Consider the following 19238-nt stretch of genomic DNA (forward strand, 5'->3'; position numbering starts at 1 on the left):
AATAAATATTACCTATTTTATATTTACAAATAGACATAATGGAAACATGCACAATTAAAATTTGGCTTTCCCATATAATTTCAATGCTCTCAATGAACTATAGACCCCTCCAAATTGATCTTCCGCAGTGACTATTACCACTATTTTCCAGAATATCTTACTATAAAGTTAACACTGAATAGCCGATTACATAGTTAAACAAATTTATAGCATCACACAATAGTGTAATTCAGTGTTGTAGTTCAAAGAAATCGAGGAAAATGTGGTGCCTGACAATAGGGAAATGGCTAATAAATTGTGTGTATATGTGTGTATGTGTGTGTTATATTTGTTTATATATCTGTGAATGTTTGTATAACTTAATGCAACACCAAGAAGCAATAAACTAGATTACTTATAACAATGTGCTTGAATCTAAAAGCATAATGAATAAAACATGAAACTGCAATACACAAACTATTTATGTATTAAAAATAACACAGAACACCACTTTTAAAAATATAGATGAAACTAAATAGACATACAAGAGAGAGGTTGGAAGGATATACATTAAAAACACTCTTTTAGGTACTCATGAGAACTAGGGGAATGGGAATTGGGTGGAAATTATAGAAGAATATTAATAATCATGTGCATAAATTATAGATTTTATTAGCTCTAAATTTTTCTCTATCATAAAGCACCTAGAAAAGCAGTACTGGTTGGAGGAAGAGTTAGGCTGTGGTGAAATTGCATCCTCATCTCATGGAGAGTCCTGGAGCTGGAATAGCTCTTCATAACCATCAAAGGGCTATGAACTTTGTAACTCTACATCAACCAATCACTGGATGTGAATTGCCTCTTGTGAAAGGAAAAATCCCTAGCAAAGCACTTCCTTTGTGGTTGGGTTGGGTTGGATTGGGTTGGGTTATCAGTACCTCAAGAATAATGCATCTGAGAGCCACTGGCAGCCAACACCAACACTGAGGTTATGGATATCTTGGTCCAGAAGAGGTTTCTGGGCAGCACACCAAAGCTGCTATTTCATGCAAGTCTTCATGAACACACACTCAACTACATTGTTGGGACTATTTGGGGGAAATATATTTCAAATAAATAGCAAAAAAATTTTCATCACATTTCATTAAAATAACAGAAAGTTGACTCTTCTCAATATTCTAAAATCCTTTTAAGATCTACAACTTCACCAACTCTCTTGAGGATCATAACTGCAATTGGAAGTGTGAGAATTACCATATTCCCTGCTGGAACAAGACAATCATATAAATCCACCTTCTTTCTCTAGAATAATGGGAAAATCATTCAAGGACAAATATAATGAGAGATAGAATTTACTACCCCAAACATAGCTGGGTAGTAAATACATGTTTCAAGTAATTGCCTTTTTTTTCACCCTTGTGATGATCATCATATTTTTAATCATAAGGTGGTATTTGGGGTAGTTTATAAATATTAAGCCATTGGATTCTCAAGGGAGATATTATTGTTAATTGCTCATTCAACAGGTAAGGAAAGTGAAACACATAAATATATATTGACCAACATATTGCATCCAGTAAGTGCCCAGGGTTTATTTCCAGAGTCTAATGTCTTAAACTTAGGATACACTAAAATTACTTTATGAAAGCACATTCAAAACTCTTACTGAATTTTTTTTTAATATTTAGTTTTTAGTTATGGGTGGACACAATATCTTTATTTTACTTTATGTGGTGCTGAGGATCGAACCCAGTAATTCAGGCATAGGAGGCGAGTGCTCTATGTCTGAGCCACAACCCTAGCCCATCTCACTGAATATTTGAAGGAAGACATCTACTCTACCTCTTTAGTATTCTCTGTGTCTATTATTGACCCACAATTTAGTATTTCAGATATATACAGTTTGCAGTTCCATTTATCATAAAATGAAAATGTAAAGCTAGAGGTAACTTCAGAGATCATTTAGACTGATCTGTCACTTTTAAAACAGAGGTGAGATGAGTTCCTGTGGTCATAAACCTAGTTAGCAATATGTCCAGGACTACTTCTACCTCACCCTGCTCATGCCATGACCTCTGCTTCTTGAAAGACTTTTCAGATGATTCAATCATAGAGCCCCCTTAGTTTCTCTTCATGCATGATTTGGATAAAATAAGTGACTACATCCAAAAAGAGGCTTTCTTCCCTTGAACATGCTCATACCTTTAGGCCTAATAGTAGCAAGCATTATAGTGTTTTTTTTTTTTTTCTACAAAGATAGAATTGCTTTAATAAGGAAAGGAAGAAGAGAGGAGAGATTTTCATTTAAAGGTAGATTTCCTGAAGTTTCCTGTTATTAAGAAAGCTTCGGGCTGGGGATGTGGCTCAAGCGGTAGCGCGCTCGCCTGGCATGCGTGCGGCCCGGGTTCGATCCTCAGCACCACATACAGACAAAGATGTTGTGTCCACCAAATACTAAAAAATAAGTATTAAAATTCTCTCTCTCTCTCCCTCTCTCTCCTCTCTCTCTCTCTCACTCTTTAAAAAAAAAAAAAAAACTATTAAAAAAAAAAAAAAAGAAAGCTTCGGGTTATTAGAATGAAAACAGGAAAAAATGCACTCTTGTTAACTCCAGAGATTAATGCCTGTGAGATCTGACTGCAGCTTGAAATTTTTAGCTCCACACACATATTTGATGAAATTGTCGCATGGCCAATATGTGAGAAGCAAATATTTATTGTCAGAAATAGTCCAGTCTCTCTTGACTTCTGTTAGCATCCTGCCTTTGGGAAGAATACATTTCACATCGAATGAAGACATAATAATCATGTTTTTTAGCTAGATAGCTGTGACTCAAATGCCATAAGATTGAAAAGAAGGTCATTTCCATTTGTTTATCCATAACTGATATTTTAAAATTATGTCATTTACTGATTTTTTTCCATAGAGAAGTTCGTGTGAGTTAATTCTAAGCAAAGATTTAAACTTTAAATTCAATTTTCACTGGATTTGCACATCAAAGTGTATTTTTGAAAATCAAAAGCAAAATTTGACTTTTCCTGCTAGTTTATAAATACTAGTATACATATACTATATCTATTGTGATCCACATTTTAACAGGTGTGAACAAAACATAAGTGTTATGGTTTCGATGTGAAGTGTCCCCCAAAAGTTTATGGGTGAGACAATGCAAGAATTTTCAGAGGTGAAATGATTTAATTATGAGAGGTATAACCCAATCAGTGGGTAATTCACTGATATGGATTACCTGGGTGGTAACTTTAGGCAGATGGGGGTGACTTGTGGGAAGTAGGTCACTGCTGGTGTGAGTTTGGACTTTATATTTTGTCTCTGGTGAGCAGAAGTTTCTCTGCTTTCCGGTTGCCACATCCTGGGATGCTTTCCTCTGCTACACCCTTCCACCATGATGTTCTGCCTTGCCTTGGGCTCAGAGTTATGGGGTCAGTGGCCTCTGAAACAGTGAACCAAAACAGACTTTTCCTCCTTTACATTGTTCTTGTCAGGTCTTTTGATCACAGAGATGAAAAATGAAACAATAAGTAAGCAATCTTTGAAAACTTATTATGGCATATGAGAGAAGGTATGAAAAACGGTGAAATTATGAATAGTTTAGGTAATTGTAAATTGTGAATATTGGATAAAATCAGACTTACAGCACTTGGATCATGAAATGGGTAAAATTGCCTCTCAAACATTTACCAAAAACCCTCTTCCGTGCTGTGTGATAAATAGCAGACTCTGTTATGGCAAATGTACTATTTTATTAACTCATAGAAAACATTCTGAAGCATTGAAGACTTTTAGATCTATCTTGCTTGTGACTTTTATCTTCAGTAAGTTCCTGAAATCTTTGATGTATTTATGGAATGTGTCAAATCCCTTAATATACTCCCTAATAGTTCTTTCTCATTATATGGCAGATTTCTCAGGTGTATCATTATTAAAATGAGATTTCAAATAGTAATAATTCTGAAATTTGTATCCATGAATTAATTATAGTTGGTAAGTTATGGGTATATATATCCCCATTTGCAAACATTTATTGAATACCCACTGTGATATATAAGCTGAGGTTTGATTTTTTTAAAAAAAATAGACAGTCCAAGTTAATGAGGGTAATTCTTGTCCATTCTAGGACTGTTGATATTTATCTTTGAAGCAATACTAAAAGTTTGCATGTTCTATACCTACTACATACCAAGTTACTATGTAAGTGCTTTGAGTATACTATTTAATCCTCACAATAACCTGTGGGACAGGTGCTATTCACAGAAAGGTTAAAATAACTTGTTCAGAGTCACACATCTAGAAGATGGCCAAGCTGGGGATTGAACCAGGTGATTGACTCCAGATTCTACACCCATCCCCACTGGACCATCTGCATACTCTGGGATCAAAGTAAGAATGGAGTCTTGAACTTATATAATTAAAATTCCTGCTAAATTACAAACAGCTCTGCAATTTAACTGGATTTTAAGTATAAATTTTTTATAAATTAATCAATTGCATTATGTGCTAAAATTCATTGAAATCTCTTATGGTATTGTTTTTTCTTAGAAAAAAAAAATAAGGATCTTTCAAAGTCACAGAATATAATTATACGCATTAATTTCTCCAAGCCCACATGTCCCTCTGAAGTGTTTAAGGGGGGATAGACTTAAATGTGTAGGCTCCAGAGTCCCACAGCAAGGGATCAAATCCCACTTCTAACACTCATTAGCTGCTTGAGTTGGAACAAGTAAAATTACCTCTATTAGCCTGAACTTTCTCATATTTATAATGAGATTGAAAATAGTGTGTATTTCATAGGATTATTTTAAATAACCAAAGTAGAAGCATTCTGTTGGTGCCTGCTGTGTCCCAAATTCTGGTCAATGTTAGCTGTGGTATATAGGCAGTCCCATCAAGTACCCTACCTGGCCTGGCCTGGTCATGGGAGCTGCTCTGGGGTAGAGAAGATTTCTCTTCCTACTGGTACAACATCTCTCTACCATAATGAATGGTTTTTTGTGATTAATCCTCAAACTTCCAGGGACTTCATTCAGTTTATATTTATTATTTCTTCTTCAAGCAACTGTCTGCCTCCTTAGTCCATCACACTTTTAACCTTAAGAGGGATTTCATTTTGAAGGAATCTAGCAGAAAATGTGACCTTAATGAGATCTTTCAGTAAGAAAATTTTGTCTTAATGACTTGTTTTGTGAAGTAACCTTTTAAGAAAAATCCAGAGACTATTCAACCTTTTAATTCTAGGTGTTAAAGTGGACCAAAAGTGGCAGTCATATTAAAGATTTGAAAGTATGTCTCTGCACAATGATATTTTTTAGTTACAAAGCAACTGTTCAAACCTTTTTAGATGGTTTGGTAATTATATGCAGTTCTGTTTTCTTTTTTTTAAATTGCTATTAATGATGACCAGATTGGTGAAGAAAATTATATAGACTGGACATTGGATTGAATTCTTGTTATTATGAAGAAATTACTTTTTCTGGACAAATGGTATGAAGGTTAAAGATAGTGTATCGTCTACTAAAGTTTTGCATATGGAATACCAAAGAACTATTAGAATTTTGGAAATATTTGTGTGTATTGTGGAATGTCATTACAGTATCTTTGTTTGGGCCACTATGACAAAATACAAAACTGAGTGACTTAAAAACAACAGATTTTTTTTTCTTATAATGCTGGAGGCTAGCAAGTCCAAGGTCAAGTTGCCCACCAATTTGGTGTCTGGTGTGGACCCATTTCCTGATTGCTTATAGGACTGAAAAAGCTAAGGATCTCTCTGAGGTCATTCATACCATTCTTAAGGGCTCTCAAAGTCCTCATCTCTTAATATTATCACACTTTAGGGTAGGATTTCAACAGATGAATTTGGAAGGGGCACTAACATTCATACCATTGTAGTATCTTACGTTTCTTGCAGAATGTTAGTTCTCTGTTGGTAAAATATATATTACTATTCTTGTACATGTTTAAGAAACAAACTGCTTTTCTATTACAATGCTATTTAGTTCAAGGAATCATTATCTACCTAAATTACAAAGTCTAAAAAAACAATTATTCTCAGTTTACTTGTCCTTCATTTTTCAATCAGTTACCAAGGATGATCATTTTATTTTGCAAATACACCTTGGAATTATCCTCTCTGTAGTATTACTTCTGGCCTAGTTTAGAAGACTCATACTCATTATGAGCCAGAGTATCATAAATGATACAAGCAAACTTCCTGAAAAGTAATAATGAGTGGTAGGATCCTGGCAAACTAGAGATCAGATGTCCTAAACGGTGCTCAGCTAGAGAGAGTGAGTGACTCCCTGCCCTGTGTGGAGACTCAGTTTAAAAAGTCTGAAAGTGGGTGTAACTCATGGACTGCCAGCTTTCAAACTGAACTTTACATCATTGTCAGTTTTCTTCTGTACTGTGATTACATTTGTGGCTAATCCATCCTCTGTTTCTGGCATCAGAGGAATGTTTTCAAGATTCTAGTGCAAATTGGATCACTCCCCATTTATAACAGCTTTCTTATTACTGAGATGTATACTGTATAAAACAAAACTCAAAGTTCTCTCCCTTGACGTGTAAGGGGCCCTTCTTGGATCTGGCCTGTTTGTATCTTTTCCATCTCACTGCTTATCTCTACCCCTCTCTCATGTACTGTGATACAGAAATACAGAATTATATAGCTTTATCCAAGTACACAGCTTACTGAGGTCCATGCTTGTTCTTTCTGCCTGCAGTTTTGTTCTCTAAACCTTACTTAGGTGTGGGGACCTTTCCTCTCAAGCACACTTGCTAAGCAATACTAAAAAAATTTCTCAGAATACAGCTATCCTTAAATGCCTTGCACGTATCACAGAAATTCATTTGACTTTTTATTCCATATCTTCCCACTTCATTAATTAGCATCTGTCTTCCTTTAATGCATATGCCTTACCTGACTCCCTGTTGTCTCCCCAGAGTCTTGCAGTATTGGGGAACATTGTATGTGTTAAGACATGTATGGACCTATCTTTACTTGTGGCCAACACACTTTCTATATTCTGATGTGCAGGTGTTAAGAAACAGAATGATGGATGTTTTGTTAACATTTCTTAAAGGGACAAATAATTTAGGGGGACATAAAAATACTCTATCTCCTAAGTGATAGATTTATTTATTTTTGATTCTGAGTCATATAAGGGTTATATATGCTCAGATTCACCTTATTTTAGGAATTTTCAATGGGGTATACTCAAAGAGAAAGTACTATGTAGGAAAGAGGGCAATAATGCCATAAATATCATTTGTGGGTTGATTTCAGAAAACACTAATACATATGATGTCACCTAACTGTTGACTGATTGGCCCATAGCAGGTGGCATCTCCATCTCCACCAGTTGTATTTAATGGGCATTTATATGGAGTTTGGTCCATGATGCTGTTTGAAGCAATCTTCTCTTTACACTGCATCAGGTATACGGTTCATAATTTTTTGACCTATGTGATTTATGTGTGTGTTTTCCACAGCTTTTGTTTTGGTATCAGAAACCATTAATCCTTCAAAGTCCTACAGTTGTAATGTTAACCGCCAACCGCATTGATTTGCAATTGGCATGAGAGTATGCTTCAACCATTGTATAATTCTCATCTATTTGTGAATGATGACTTTTTTGACAATGAAATTGTTGACTATAGAATTTTCCTTAATACTTCAATAAAAGTACATTCACTCTAATCTAAGCTATGCCTCTGAGTTGAATGTCTTGCTTTTACATGAAATTTTTAATTAAGAGTAGTGTTTAATAGCTCTAAGTCTCCCCACCACTGAGGTACAATTAATAAACTAATTATTACTAGTATGGATCACTACTTTTATGAATTCACATAGATATTAATATATACTTTATATAAATAACATGTGTATGTATGGGGGAGTCAGCTATTATATCTTGTTAGCAATCAGCAATGGATTTTATTTTTGATTTCTTTCTAAGGTTTTGAAGATAACATGTTAAAGTCTAATTGTGATTCTTTATGAGCTGTGTAATTCAACCTGTGGGTTCTTATAATAACAACTAATGTCAGAGAAGCTTTTTAAAAAATTATATGCTTTCAAGACCCCAAGGGTATACTTCATCCTGTGCATTCATAATAAGAATAATATCATTCTTCAGCCTTAATAGAATCTGTAATGGAGATTCTGGAACCATTAAGGCCCAAATGAAATATTTTTAAAAATTATTGAGAGATGTATTTGTTTTGAGTGAGTGTGCAAGGCAAAATGACATTAAGCTGAAGCTATGGAGAAAAAATGGTGAGGAATATGTGGGTCAGTATAAGTATATGTGAGCTGACCTGCTAAGACACCTACACACCTCAAAAATGAAGGGATTGCAAACGGGTATCTGGTCTCTGAGGAGAACAATCTGACATTCAGTTCATGGTCAGATGATTCAGTTTACTTTAGACGACTTTAGGAGGAAAGGCAAAAAGATAGCTGCTCCGCTCCCCAAAGTTTTCTTTAATTGTGAAAATATTTCAGAATACTGATTTCACTTTAAAAAAAAAAGAAACACTTTCAATTAAATGCTGAGATTCCTTCTTAGAATATGGAAAAAGCTGGGCGTTAACTAACCGTCTTAGTGGATTTTGATGTTTTTCAGGGAATGATGTACCTAGAAGAAAGACGGCTTGTTCATCGGGACTTGGCAGCTCGCAATGTGTTAGTGAAATCGCCAAACCATGTGAAAATCACAGATTTTGGATTAGCCAGACTCTTGGAAGGAGATGAAAAAGAATATAATGCTGATGGAGGAAAGGTAGATATCTTTTTTAAAACAATATTGATTGAAAATACAGTATGGTATCCTTTTATCTTCTTTTATTTATTTATGTTTTTTAGGAAGAAACCAGTTAGCCTGAGATTTAGGAGATTATAACCCAGTTCTATCACTTGTCATTATTCCTGCTCTGGGTCAAATATATATATATATTTTTTTCCAAAAATATAAAAAATATAAATCCAAAAATATAAATATTTTGCAATGATAGGCTTCCAAGTGCTTAACGTTGATTTTTTTTTTACCCTAAATGCTTATATGCCTGCTACATTCAAATCTTATCAAAAGGTGAAATAGAAGAGAAAAAAAAAAAGACTCTTCCGTTTTGAGGTTTATCTGGCTTTCCTTGATTTTAAGAACATATTTTGACTTTTCACTACCAAATTGCAGTAGTTTGGGACCTCAACTTTGAAGTTCACTACAAGATTGCACAGGAGAAAAAGTCTATAAATCACATGACTTCACTTGTCTTAAGAACATACAGCTGTAAGATTTGTCTAAAGCAAGATTCATTACAGCTTTAAATGCCTGGTAACCATTAAGTCTTTATCAAGCCACCTGTGATTTAAACTTACTTCCTTAACACAATGTCTGTAGTCCATAAACTCAGTTAACTCCTTGCCCATAGGGAAATCATTTTCAATGTGTCTCCTGTTCCCTTTCACTGAATACCATGATTCTGTCATGGAGTTACCTTGATGTCACCTTGGTGAGCAGCCAACCTCATGATTTCAAAGGCCTATTTAGTTTTAAGCTTTCAACTGCGAAGTAGAAGTGTTTGTCTTTATTCCATAGAATCTAATTATATTCCCAGACATATAATGCTGCCCTTCAGGTTGAAATGCATTCTGCTGACCCATCAACAGCAGGGTATGTGGGTTGAGTTGTTTTTCTTGTAGTGATGATGGATTTGTGCTGATCCTCTCACTTTTTTGTTTTTTTTAATATACTAGTTCCTGTTTTGAAACGGTACAGATTTTCAGTACTGGCTAACCCAGACAAGGGAGGTCATTTGCTGGGGAACAAAGCAAAGCTAACTTTGAAATTCATGATTTTAAACAATTTAGTGACCGACTTACATAAGAGAGGAAGAGGTAAGTGTAGAAAGGATTCATTATATTCCTAGCTCAAATTATGTCTGGAGTAAAAAGGGATAATTGAAAATGTAAGACATCCCATTTTTTAAGAAAAAATATAACATGGACACATTTTTAAGAAGCACACATATTAGTGGTTGGATTTGGTATGTGGGTCATAATATGAACTCATAACTTATAAGATATTTTCTTAAAATAAGAAACTTATTTTAACTTTAACTCATAACTAATAAGAAAGTTGTCCCTATTTTATTATTTTACTTTTTTATTATATGTTTTAGTCAGCTTTGTTCATTGCTGTGACCAAAGATCTAACAAGAACAATTACAAGGAGGAAAAGTTTAGTTGGGAGCTTGTGGTTACAGAGGTCTCAATTCATAGGAGACTGACTCCATTTCTTGGGGCCTGACATGAGGCAGAAAATCATGGTGGATGCATGTGGCAGAGGAAAGCACCTGGGAACATGGCACCAGGAAGGAAGAAGAGAGAGAGAGAGAGAGAGAGAGACCACGCACTCTGCTCAACAGGGACAAAATATAAACCACAAAGACATGCCCTAGGGACCCACTCTCTCTAGCCACACTCTACCAGCCTTCAGTTACCATCCAATTAATCCTTGATTTATTGCCTAAATCAGTGGATTAACACACTGATTATGTTAAGGGTCTTATAACCCAATTATTTCATCTCTAAACACTTTTGCATTGACTGACACATGAGCTTTCGGGGGTTACCTCATATTTAAACCTGTATATGAAGCTTTTCTTTAAAAAAATAAGTACAATACTTTAGGGACAATTTCACAGAATCTTTGAATTAATTCACTTTGTAAATTTCAATCCATTTTTCTCACTATCTTGAAAAATAACCTTTTAAAATTTATATCTATAAACACACAAAGAATATAATTGATCAAGTTCAGAGCTTCAGATTTAGTATGTATATAAACTGCATTTTTATATAAAACTTTCACTTCTTATTTCTTTACAGATGCCAATTAAATGGATGGCACTAGAGTGTATACATTATAGAAAATTCACCCACCAGAGTGACGTTTGGAGCTATGGTAAATAAATCTTCCTTATGAATTAAGGTTTTTAAGCCAAAAATAAATACATTCAGTTCATGTAAAATATCCTAAGTCAAAGTATTTTATTGTGTTAAAACTATCTATTTATAGGCCTCATTTCCTAAAGAAATTAACTTATTTAAAAATGCAAAAGAAAAATACTGTAAAGAGTACTTTTTATTTTTTTTATTTTTTAATTTCATGGTCTTCTAAAATGGAAAATGTTGATATCTCTGCCATCAGCTCTGGTTTGGTAGCAACTGTCTGATCATTTTTACTGAAAACAAATACAAAAACAAAACTCGGCCAATTTTAGTTTAGGGATAATTTCACAGAATCTCATGGTGTTAATTTTCAACAATTCTTTGAAAATATAATTCTGAATGCAAAGAATGTTGAAGGACAAAATAAAAACAATGACAGCTTTTTGTTTTCCTTTTTGCTATGGGAATTTCTGTTCTATGGTAGAAAATTTAGAGATTATGGTCATAACAATTAACAATTACTGAAAATAGAGGTAAGAGAGAAGACTTCTAATTGCAACTTCAGTTTTAATTTACAAACAACTTTTGGAGTAATAGAAACATTATAGAGTGAATAATATGAATTCGTAAAGATTGATATTTATAATTAGAACATTTCTTTCATTGTGTTTAACTCAGTGGTTATGATGAGCTCTTCAGCATCTATCTGGCTCCTTACAACTTGGTCTGCTTATCACTTAGCAAGAGTTAAGGACTTTTCTGAGTTTGAATATGACATAAAAAATAGCATTTATTTAAAATAAAAAGCACCAAAATGCCTATTTAAATGAAAAGTGTAATGGTGGGATTTAAAGATCTGGTACAATTTGTTTTATTCAAATTTAAGCTTACTTTTAAGTTTTCATTAAAAATAAAATATTTAGACCATTTAATTACTAAAGAACTCACGACTCTTCTGTAGAAAATAAATTCATTATTCCTAAAAAACTACTTAAGACATTTCAATAAAATGTGTCTCCCCTGTGTATGCCATAGAAAGTATGTAAATTTCAAAAAGACTGCACATATTCTACTTTTCTTAGAAGTATAAATGTGTGTTTGAAGTTTAGGCAAATATAAGAGAAAAGCCTGGCAAAATTTAGTAGACGTGCTGCTTAACTGCAAGTGATAGATAGAAAAGCAAATCTATCACATATATGATAGACATTTTATATAATGCAGATTAGCATACAGATTATTACTTATGTATTACATGATAGCATAAATACATGATCTGGATAGATTTATAAATTATGTATCACAGAAGATTTATGTATGTTCTTATGTATATTAGTATAATATACATATAGGCTTTTTTCTATTTCTTTTCTTTATGTACTTTCTTTTCCATGAATTAGATGTGATAATTTTAAATGATATTAAAATAAGCCAACAAAAAATGTTGGCAGAACTATCATAATTTTAATAATAAAATGTGTCTTTGAAGAAAATCCTGTTACTTGGGCTGTACTAGTTTTCTGCACGTTATGTTTCTAAAAATCTCATGTTGTTTAGTAAAAATGAAGAAGTGGAGATACAGTATTCTATTATGAAACACAGCCCAGATCGTCAATACATATTCATCAGGCACTTTAAGATTCTTATGATATATCATAAGTGATTGCAAAAGGCATAAAAGGCAGAGAAAGCTACATAATCTTGTTTATAGTACACCTTTATGGGAAATTATCACTGGCTGCATCTTTATATTTATAAAAATGTGCATCAGCTATGATGATATATATATCTTCAGGTGATGGAGCTGCAGTATATGTTTTTAAGCTGTTTCTGATTGAATTTTTCTGAGATTGTTCTTTTCCATGAAGCTATCCTTATTTAACACTTATTTTGTCATCACTCTACCAAGAAAGGATTGGATTGTTCTTATAAGTGGGGGTTTGAGTTTCAGCTTTTATGTTTGTATATATGCTTCTGTCAATTATATATTTTTATTTGTAATTGCTGTGCAGTTTGCTTTTGTTGTAAGTTCTGATAGAGATGTGAGAGTATCTGTTCTGAATTTTATAACTGCCTACCTGAGTTAATAAAATGTAATCATTAAATGCATATTATATGAGTATGACTAACTAGAAATATACAACCATTCATTCTAGTTGGCAGCAGAGAAGAAAACATAGCCTTACCTAATGGATTTTTAAAATGTATCTGTCTGTATGCATCAATCAAACTCAGGTTGTAATATTATTGTGCCCACCTATTTACAATTTAAAAATCTTTATCCCTAAGAAAAATGTAACTTTAAGTATGTGGTTGTTTATTATATCATAAGAAAGAGTTCTTTAGTATACATATTATTGCCTGAATCAGAATTACTATTGTTATCAAAACAGGTTGTTTGAATGCTTTTAGTATTTTTTTTTTCCAGAGGAATCAGTGTTTACAGTGGCTCAAGAAAGTAATTTCATTATGCAAAGAATAAACTATTCTTGATTACTTTCCATTTTTTGGATGCCCACTTTTTAAGTATTATATCTTACATATGAATTGATCCCTGCATTTTGGTTCTTATGTGATAAATGACTTAATATGCTTTATTCTACTTTTTTTCTTTGTTAATGAAAAGGTGAGCCACAGGTCTTTACTGTGGCATAAGAAAATTATTCTAAAATCTTTGCTTAACTAACTGTTAAGGCTTTTATAGAAAAGGGCTAAATTTTGAGATTTAAAAATCAATTTCAATTTTTTCCTGAAAACATTTTTATTTGATGAGCTGAACACATATTTATACAATAAATAAATTGTATTCTGGGCTGTAACATAGCTTGGGTCAGCAAACATTAGCATTATTTATCAGTAGAAACGGGAATAGATTCTACACTCTGACATCAACTCTAAATCACCTCTACTATGCATTAACATTAAAAATTCCGAAACAATAATAAAAGAATCAAATTCTCCCACAAAGATTTTAGCACTTAGTAAATGCGGGAATCTGAGGAACCTTCTTTAACTTTCTTTTGATTGACCTTTAAGGAGCATTCTTTTGCCACTTGACATTTTGCTTGTTTGTTTGAATTATGTTGTCAGTATGCTTATGGAAGAATTTTATCTCCAATTTAGGAGTCACTATATGGGAACTGATGACCTTTGGAGGGAAACCCTATGATGGAATTCCAACTCGAGAAATTCCTGATTTATTAGAAAAAGGAGAACGTTTGCCTCAACCTCCCATCTGCACCATTGACGTTTACATGGTCATGGTCAAATGTAAGAGTGTGAAATAATTTTATAGTCATTATCACTGTTCTTAATAAAATAATAGTAGAGAGTATACTAGAGTATAATGTTTCTCTGTATTGGAGAACAGAACAGTTGAAAAATCACTGATGGAGCATGTAAACACCTGTTTGCTGTAATTATTAATATACAGTAATATCATGCTTCCATACTGTGAAGTCAAAGTTAGATGACTCTAACTATTCTTAAATCTTATAATTTTCAGAACTACCTACCATAAAGAAATATAATTAGTTACAACGTTGTTAGTGGTAACATTAATGTTAGTAATCTTTAAGGGAGTATGTCAGACTAAAATTAATGATCTAAACAAAGAAAGCTTGAAACTGGTAGTTTAAAAAATGAATTAAATGGAAATAGGTTTGTCAGTTTTTTTAGTCAGAGCAAATTATCCAAGTAGGGTGGGAAGTAGAAGAAATGTCTCTACATTCAGCTAAAATGATGAGGAATGTTTATTTTCATCAACTTGATCATTTGTTTACATCAAACTCTTACTTTTCTTTCCCCTTACTATGCTCCAGACACATATGTATTATAAATGTGTTCTGGAAGTCTAGGCCCTTAATTTAAATAGAATTAGGGAAGTCTCTGGAGTTCCAGACTTAATTTAAGTGAGATTAACAGGAACAGTCTCTCTTGCATAATCTGGGGTTTTCCCCTTTTGAAATACACAGTGTTAGCAAAGGAACCAACTGGTGAAGGTGAATAAGCACCTTATTAATAAGAGACTTTGGACCCAGGTCTACTCAAATTTATATTCATGACATGCGTGATGCATTCTGACAGGGAGGCAAGAAATAAAAACTGTTCTTTACAGTTCAGGTCAGCATGCCCTTTTTTTCTAAGCACAGTTCTATTTACTCAATATTTAGAGAGGACCACATATCTCACAGTGAAGTTAACCTTTTGTGGCTCTAAGAGTTCCATAAACAAATATTTTTTTCATGAACATCTCAGTAATAATAAGCATTTCTTTAAAATGAGTATATAGAAAATGTACAGTGTTTGAGTTTTGTTAAGAAAGAAAAAAAGTAGGTGACATCAATGATACATAAAACAATACCCAAAGAATTCCCAGAACAGGAATAAAAATTGAACCCCAGAATAGGAGAAACAGTCTTTATAGTTTTAATCAATCAAACATGGCTTGGTAAATGTCCAGAGAAGAAAGTATTAAAATATGCAAGCATTATATAATTTGATCCCATAACCAGAATAGGAGATGATTTAGATACTCTGATGAAATGATATAAAATTAGGCAAAATTTTTACCTTATTAAGCAAACTCTACTGGGAATTTTACCTCCCCCAACCCCAGGAATTTTAATACTTTAGAAGAGAATCATTTGACAAAAAAAAAAAAATCAAGGAAAGCTGATGCTTTTATTCTTGTCATATCATCCTCTAAATAGCATCTAGAAAGATAAGATCCATTTTATCTAGACTCCTAGCTAAATAATAATGTATACCTTAGAAACTGCTGATAGTATTTTTATGCATGAAAGGTTAGTACTAAGATAAGCTAATGATTATTGTTGGACAAACATTACCAATACTTTACATTCTTTCTTTTTCCCCACCAGGAAAAAGTGGCACAAAAGTTCCTTTCAGTTCCCTTTTCCTCTCTCTGTTCAGTGATCAGTATTGCACCAAATGTTTTCTCTCCTGTCATTCCTGATACAAAATGATAAATTATATTCCAATCACCTCATCTATAATCAACAAAGTTTCAAAAAATTATCTCCACACCCAAAACAACAACAAAAATCTGATTTTCCATAACTTCTCATAGCTAGTCTGCATTCTGTTTTCTAAGAAGAAAATAAAAATTTTAAATATTTCATCTGATATTTTATAGTATATGACAGTAAGTGATGAGTATCAGCGAACTGAGTTCTTTCACTAGCCTCCTTCATTTTTCAGATCATTATTATTAAAACAATATTTTTCACACTTTAGCCTATATTTTCACAAAATTTAAATGTCACTGCTTTTTTCAAATATAGATATCTGACACTTTTATTGTGTGTAAATTTCCAGGCTGGATGATTGACGCTGACAGTAGACCTAAATTTAAGGAGCTGGCTGCCGAATTTTCAAGGATGGCTCGAGATCCTCAAAGATATCTTGTTATTCAGGTTAGTACACTTGACTTTGTTTTTAAGACTATCCCCCTGGCACATGCACTGCAAAATATGACAATCTCAACTTTAGTGCTCCAGACCACTAACATTAATTAAGTGTGTTATGGTGTGAAACAACTTATACAAAAGAACTCTTTACCTGATCTCAGATTCACCTCTCAGAGCCTTCCCCTAGTGCTCTAATGAATGCTATTGAACAGCCAAATGATTATGATAACCCATATATGTAAAAAGGTTTTATCCTCAGAAAAACCTTCTATCACTCTGCTTTTTATTAGTATTCTGTATAACTCATGGTCATTATTGTAATCTTTCCTTTATAGAATCAAAGGATGATGGATTTTTGTTTTAATCAGAGAAAAATGAATCGAAAATTTACATATAGTAACATTTAGTTTCCTAGAAAAATGTCTTACAATATATTTTTATATTTGCAGAAACATGCAGCATCCAAGAAAAAACTCAATTCAAATAATTTGATGCACATATGAACTAAATAATAGACCAAAAGATCATTTTATGTTTAACAACAAACATACTTTTGTAATCTTTAGTCAAGAGCAAATTATCTGGGTAGGGTGGATGGAAAAATGGATTGTATGATTTAAAAAATTCTAATTTATCTATGATATTTTTTCACCCAAAACATAAACAAATGGACCTTTGATACACTGAATTATATTTTCTTATTAAAACAAAGGAGCCTTTATTTCCCTATCAATACTCTTACATTAAGATCAAAGTCACCCTTTAAAGTTAATGATGTCTAGTTATTTTCCCCCAAATTAACCTTTATGAACTGATTTTTTATTAAAAAACATACAATTTTGAAAAATAAAAAAAAAAATAAAGAAAGATGGTGACAAGAAAGGGTTTTTTGACACTATAAAAAGAGTTTTGGTGTCTCTCCCATACCCATTGATTCTCTTCGCCATTTGTGCTGTGACTTGGAATGCTACCACTTTGACCCTGTGGCCATCGTTCATACCATATAACAAATCACAGAGCTTCTGTATCCTAATAACTGTACAGCATCAAACTAACTACATAAAATTAAGATTGATAAATCGATTGCCCTTTACTATTGATTCTTAAAGTCCAGCCCACCTACCATCTTGACAAAGAACCCTTAGCCTCAGATCTGAAGTGGATTTTGCCTCTCTAAAACATCTATAGCATTCTGTTTTATTCCTTTCTGATGTCATTCATCACATTCTTCTTGTATTAAATTTATTTACCTTACAGTGTCATACCTAAACATATTATAGGCTTCTTTATGGCTGAAGTTGTGCCAAAGAATTATCTCCTGAAATGTATACATGGATTTTTCAACAGTTGTTTGGCTCTTACATAAATTTGCTACAGAGACCACATATTTAAAATGAAGAGAAGGATCATGTATTTTATGTGTCTGATGGGCAATTCTTTCAGGGTGATGATCGTATGAAGCTTCCCAGTCCAAATGACAGCAAGTTCTTTCAGAATCTCTTGGATGAAGAGGACTTGGAAGATATGATGGATGCTGAGGAATACCTGGTCCCCCAGGCTTTCAACATCCCTCCCCCCATCTATACTTCCAGAGCAAGAATTGACTCAAATAGGGTAAGAATCAATTACATGCATGTCTCAGAAGTAAAATCATATGAACATATTATAAGTGCTAAAATTTCAAAATAACTAGATAGCTAAAATAATTTTGATTTCTAAAGACATACCAATACCACCAAAGATGTACCATGCTTGCCATATGCATAGTTAATTTTGGAAGACAAGCATGGATAATTCAATGTGTACTCTGAAATACCTCAAAATTTCAAAAGAAGGAAAGTTTTACTCATGTTACTTAAAACGGATCTTAATTTTTTAAAAGACAATTCAAATTTATAAAACTATATATATATATATAATATATATATATATATATATATATATTATATATATATATATAAATAATACAAATTCTTACCAAATACACTGTTTTGTTAAAAAAATGATGTGACTCAGTGGTCAAGAAGTAATACTAGTATAACTCTCACTTATTTAGGAAGCATTAAATATTTTCTGTCAAATTGAAATACACAGAAAACTACAATTCTTTGATCTAAATCCTTCATATTAGAGGATATCAGAACCATTTCTAAGACAGACTTAAGTTTTGGAAGAAGCTTCTGAAAATAATTTACATGTGTTTCAATATGGCTTCCTCTTTGTATGAATATCATTTTTTTCTCTAAGGGTCATCAAATTCATGTTTGTTCATTTGTTTATTTTTAAAAATTCATTTATCATTCATGCAACATGTATTAAGTGCTTTTGCATAAGAAGCATTAGTACACATTTGAGAGTCAAAAAATTTTGACATAAATTCTGCCTTCAAAGAGGGTCCAGGCTAATTAAAGAGTCACACAGCTACAGAGGTGGAGGACTTCATGATAAATGCTGTAATCAAGTGTTTATTGACCATTATGGAGAATGAAGAAGCAGTAAATTTATTTCTGTAATCAGTGTCTTCCACTGATAACCACATGATGCTTAACTTTTTTTTTTCTAGGAAGCTACTCATTCTCTTAATCTTCTCCTCCATCTCAGAACATTATCATAGCTGTAAAACCAAATAGTATCTCATTTTTCTTGACCATAGGCATAAAGAAATTTTTAACTTGCCGTTAATTTTCTAAAATGAAGTTCTTTGCATTTTTCAGATTGACAGCAATAATAATAAAGTAATGCTTGCCCTTTGTTTACTACTCAACACATAAATGTTAATCCTTTTAACATTTACAACAACCCAGAGGTTCAATTTTTATTACGCCTATCTTACAAATGAGGAAACTTGCCACAGAAAA

The 19238-nt window shown here is 32.9% G+C and overlaps 1 protein-coding gene across 1 annotated transcript in view; it reads left to right on the forward strand.

Moving 5' to 3' along the window:
- The window catches only part of Erbb4 (erb-b2 receptor tyrosine kinase 4), a 699449-nt gene that overhangs the window by 642861 nt on the left and 37350 nt on the right, over positions 1-19238 (forward strand). Inside the window, exons 21-25 of the mRNA XM_071619435.1 lie at positions 8625-8780; positions 10889-10964; positions 14072-14218; positions 16289-16386; positions 17824-17994. Of these exons, the coding sequence (XP_071475536.1) occupies positions 8625-8780; positions 10889-10964; positions 14072-14218; positions 16289-16386; positions 17824-17994 (648 nt within the window). The remainder of the gene's footprint in view (positions 1-8624; positions 8781-10888; positions 10965-14071; positions 14219-16288; positions 16387-17823; positions 17995-19238) is intronic.

The sequence above is a fragment of the Marmota flaviventris genome, chromosome 11 (assembly GCF_047511675.1).
Source record: "Marmota flaviventris isolate mMarFla1 chromosome 11, mMarFla1.hap1, whole genome shotgun sequence".
NCBI classification, from domain to species: Eukaryota; Metazoa; Chordata; class Mammalia; order Rodentia; family Sciuridae; genus Marmota; species Marmota flaviventris.